The sequence below is a fragment of the Durio zibethinus genome, chromosome 3, assembly GCF_047325235.1.
Source record: "Durio zibethinus cultivar Kanyao isolate XHJ-2024 chromosome 3, ASM4732523v1, whole genome shotgun sequence".
Taxonomy (NCBI): Eukaryota; Viridiplantae; Streptophyta; class Magnoliopsida; order Malvales; family Malvaceae; genus Durio; species Durio zibethinus.
The window spans coordinates 35,999,343-36,003,394 of record NC_143164.1 but is presented as its reverse complement, the minus strand read 5'-3'; the positions used below and the strand labels follow the sequence as shown (position 1 = coordinate 36,003,394).

The 4,052-nt window shown below is 27.1% G+C and overlaps 1 protein-coding gene across 1 annotated transcript; it reads left to right on the top strand.

The window, feature by feature from the left end:
- The first annotated feature begins 672 nt into the window (after positions 1 to 672).
- LOC111283979 (uncharacterized) lies at positions 673 to 1,303 on the top strand. The gene has a single exon (XM_022872689.2). The coding sequence runs from the start codon at positions 760 to 762 to the stop codon at positions 1,087 to 1,089; it is 330 nt and encodes a 109-aa protein (XP_022728424.1). The 5' UTR covers positions 673 to 759; the 3' UTR covers positions 1,090 to 1,303.
- Positions 1,304 to 4,052: the final 2,749 nt, after the last annotated feature.

Here is a 4,052-nt window from a genome sequence, read left to right as displayed (position 1 = left end):
TATGAATATGACATTATAAGATTTATGATAGAACAAGATTAGATTACGAATAGAACAAAATTATGAATATGATAGGAAAATGAAAATATCACGAGAGGTCGGTTATATCCTAATGGCAAATGATGATGATATAGATATAATCAATGACGTGGCTTAGAAAGAAATGCAATGCAGTTGGTGAATAGTAGATGTACGTGGGTTCTTCCTCAACTCGCACCAACTAGCTGTAATAAATTGAAATAATTCACCTTAGCAAGTTATTGTAACTACTTACACACACACACACACATATATAATATATATATATATATATATATATATATATATATATATATATATATATATATATATCATCATGGCGTCCCTACAAGCATTAGATTCCCCATCTCGGTCGACCAGCCCACATGATTCCTTTCAATATTATTTATTTGCCATCTTTCCTTTTGCTTATTTCACTATTAATTTAAGAAAAAAACAACAAAATTGTAGGAACTTCTCAAAATTTGTCAAGAATTATTCATGATTAAATTTGACTTTTATAATTAAATGATAAATTTTAGAGGCACCAAAGCTTAGCGGTCTCATTTAACTACAGTGAATTCTCGCAACTGTCTCCCACCTAGATAGTTTTTTCCCCTATAAAAGGAAAACCTCAGCGCATGCACCAAACACAAATTAAGCAAAAAATAGAGAGCAATCGAAGTAAGAGATTGATAGTGACCAGATAGAGGTTTTTGCTACATATAATTAGGTAAAGATATGGCAAAATATTGGAGTTCTGTGCTTGTTCTTGCTCTAGTAGTGGTTCACGCTAGTGCAAGGAATGTGCCTAGTGATGCTGGCCTTAATGACCAAAAGAACTTCCTCACATATGGTGGCGTTGGCAGCTACTCTGGGATTGGAGCCAATGGCATGCCAATTGGAGGAATTGGGAGTGTTGGTGGTGTGACTGGGCTCGATGGTACAGGTGGACTTGGCGGCTTAGCTGGCATCGGATTTGGAGGTGGTGCTGGTGGTGGTGGCACTGCTGCCGGAGTTGGAAGTGGTGCTGGTGGTGGCAATGGGGCTGGTGTCATCCATTTCCCTTAAATTGGTGGTGCTTTACTATAATCAGTTTAACTAGTTTTAGAGTACTATAGCTTTTTCAAGAGTGTGTGGCAGTCTATGTTAGTAATGTTTGCTACGTGTGGAGATGTTGTGTCCTTTTATCATGTTTTGGTTTGCGTTTTTCCTCTGTAATGATTCATCGTTATTATCTTTTTGTAGTCGGCATTGACCTAAATAAGCTGATTTTGGCAAGATAGACACCTCTAAATTGCTCAAGTCCAATGATATATGAATGCTTAATTTGAATGAATTTTTCCATCGATGGGGTATTTTCAATTAAATATAAATATGTATGTAGATATATCAACAACTGAACTCCAATTTTTGAATATTTAAGCTGCAAACTCAGATTGTGGTACGACCTTTAACAGCAATGCATGCATGCACGCACGCATGTCTCATCAGACATCAGTCATGTAAAACCATAGGCTAATTGGCCCTGCCTTCAAAGTTGGAGGTGGAGCTGGTGGTGGTGCTGGCACTGGTGTCCTTCCTTTTCCTTGAAATATTGGTGGTTTTTACCATAATTACCCCAAGTATTTCGCAGATGTAATTAAGTTTTGTCTGTGTGAATCAGAAATGTCTTCTTTGATTTAGTTATGTTTTATTTGTTAATGTTTTTCATTTGAATATCAACGTTGTTATGTTTTTTGTAATGTATAATCTTCTGTTATATATAGACAACTGTCTGTTGTTTAATTACTTCTCTTATTTGCCTAGCTACCTACTATTAGTTTCTTATCCAAAACCTTACATGCATCCATTGTTCAAGGTGAATAGCTAATAGCTTCAACTTTATTACATCTCTACATGCATGCATGGCACGATTTATTTTCTTTAAAACGTGAATAGATTCGAAATTTAAATTCTGATATATATAATCTTTTTTTTTCTTGTATATATATGGTCAAATTATATAACAAATATATATATTTTAGTTAAATTGTGCAATTTATCTCTCTATCTTAATGTATTTAAATTAGATTCTTATACTTTATTTAATTATCGAATTTAGTTAAATTGTTAACAGTTTAAACTTTTTTCATTAAAATTAATGATATGATGTTTTGACTTTTTTGACATTATATTTTTTACTTACGGTGACCATTGCTTTATTAACGTGTAAAGTTTATATGGTCAAAAATTATGATGTGATAAAATTTTTTAATACGTCATTATTTTCTACGTCAATTTTTTTTAAACTATATGATTTGTCCTTATATTTTGATTAAATGGTAAAATTAGTCTTTTTATCTTAATATATGTTCAAATTTTGATCTCTATACATAAATTAATTATCAAATTTAACATTTTACTTAAAATAATATATAAAAAATATAAATTATTAATTCAACTGTGACATTTTTTTTTATATTTAGATAATTTTTTTTTGGATATTTGAATTGTTAATTTGACTTAATTTGACAAATTGGGTTAATCTCAAATTAGATTATAAACCTAACATAAACTAAATTATATAGTTTCTTTATCTTTTATTTATTTATTTATTTGTTTTGATTTTTTACTTTTTTATTAATTTCTATGTTAAATATTTTTTAAATATAAAAAATAGATAAAAAATAAAAAACTTTTAAAATGACAAAAATGTAAAAGTTAGATCAAGAAACCCATAATTAATAAACCCATATATACAATTAACAATAAAAGCAATTATAGACATTTTATTTTTTTTCAAAATTTTTTTTGATATTAAATGTGTTTCAAATTTCATCTCGATATTAGACTCTAGAATTGTTTTTGGATTAGTTGGGTTTAATTATGAAATTGGATTTAAAGCCTAAATTTAAAGGCATAAAAGTATTTTATTTATTATTTATTTGTTTATTTATTTTTATTGTTTAATTAGTGAAAGTCAAAATGTCAAATTTAAAAAAAAAAAAAAGAAATTGAAAATTGAAAAAATAGGGAAAATATGAAAATTTTTTTAAAAGATTGATTTAAAAATATTTTAAGAGCTCAACAGCAATAGATTTTTGGGTATTGATGGCTTTTGGATTTTTTAGATAAATTTTTTTTACAATCGTTGAATTTTTTAATCACTGATTTCTAAAAGTTCTTTTAAAATATGAGTTTATTGAATAAAACTTGTAAAGAGAAGCAAAGGAAAACAATGATGAGAGAGAAGAAAAAAAGAAAATTAAAAAAATAATTTTTTTTGCTTTTATAATAGGTAAAAACGATATTTTTTAGAAGATGGCTCTAGTGCAACTCATGTGTTAACCATATATTGAATATATTTATAACTCGACCTATTTGCATTGAAAAAAAATGTTATCTTTTATTTTAGTTTTTATTTTACATTTTTTAGGTTAAATTTTAAATTTGATAATTAATTAATATATAGGAATTAAATTTGAACATACATTAAAGTAAAATGACTAATTCCACCATTTAACTAAAGTGTAGGGATAGACAATATATTTTGAAAAAATTTTGTGTGGAAAAATGATGATGTGTTAAAAAATTTTTATCACGTCATCATTTTTTATTATGTAAACTTTACATGTCAATAAAATCAACAGCCATGTAGGCAAAAATATTATGTCATCAATTTTAAATTTTGACACATCATCATTTTTTACCACATAGATTTTACACATCAATAAAGTCAACCGTCATTTAAGCAAAAATGCTACGTTATCAATTTTAATGAAAAACGTTTTTACTGCTTTCAATTTGACTAAATTCAATAATTAAATGAAATATAAAAATCTAATTTAAACACATTAAAATAGAGAGATTAATTTCACTATTTAACTAAAGTATATATATTTGTTGCATAATTTGACATATATATCAGAGAAAATAATTAATGTCACAAAAAATTTCTTGGGCCTATGATTATTATTAATTATCAATCCAACTATTTCTATCGGAATTTGACTTAATAAATTAAACAAGATTCAATATTTTAATTTTTATGG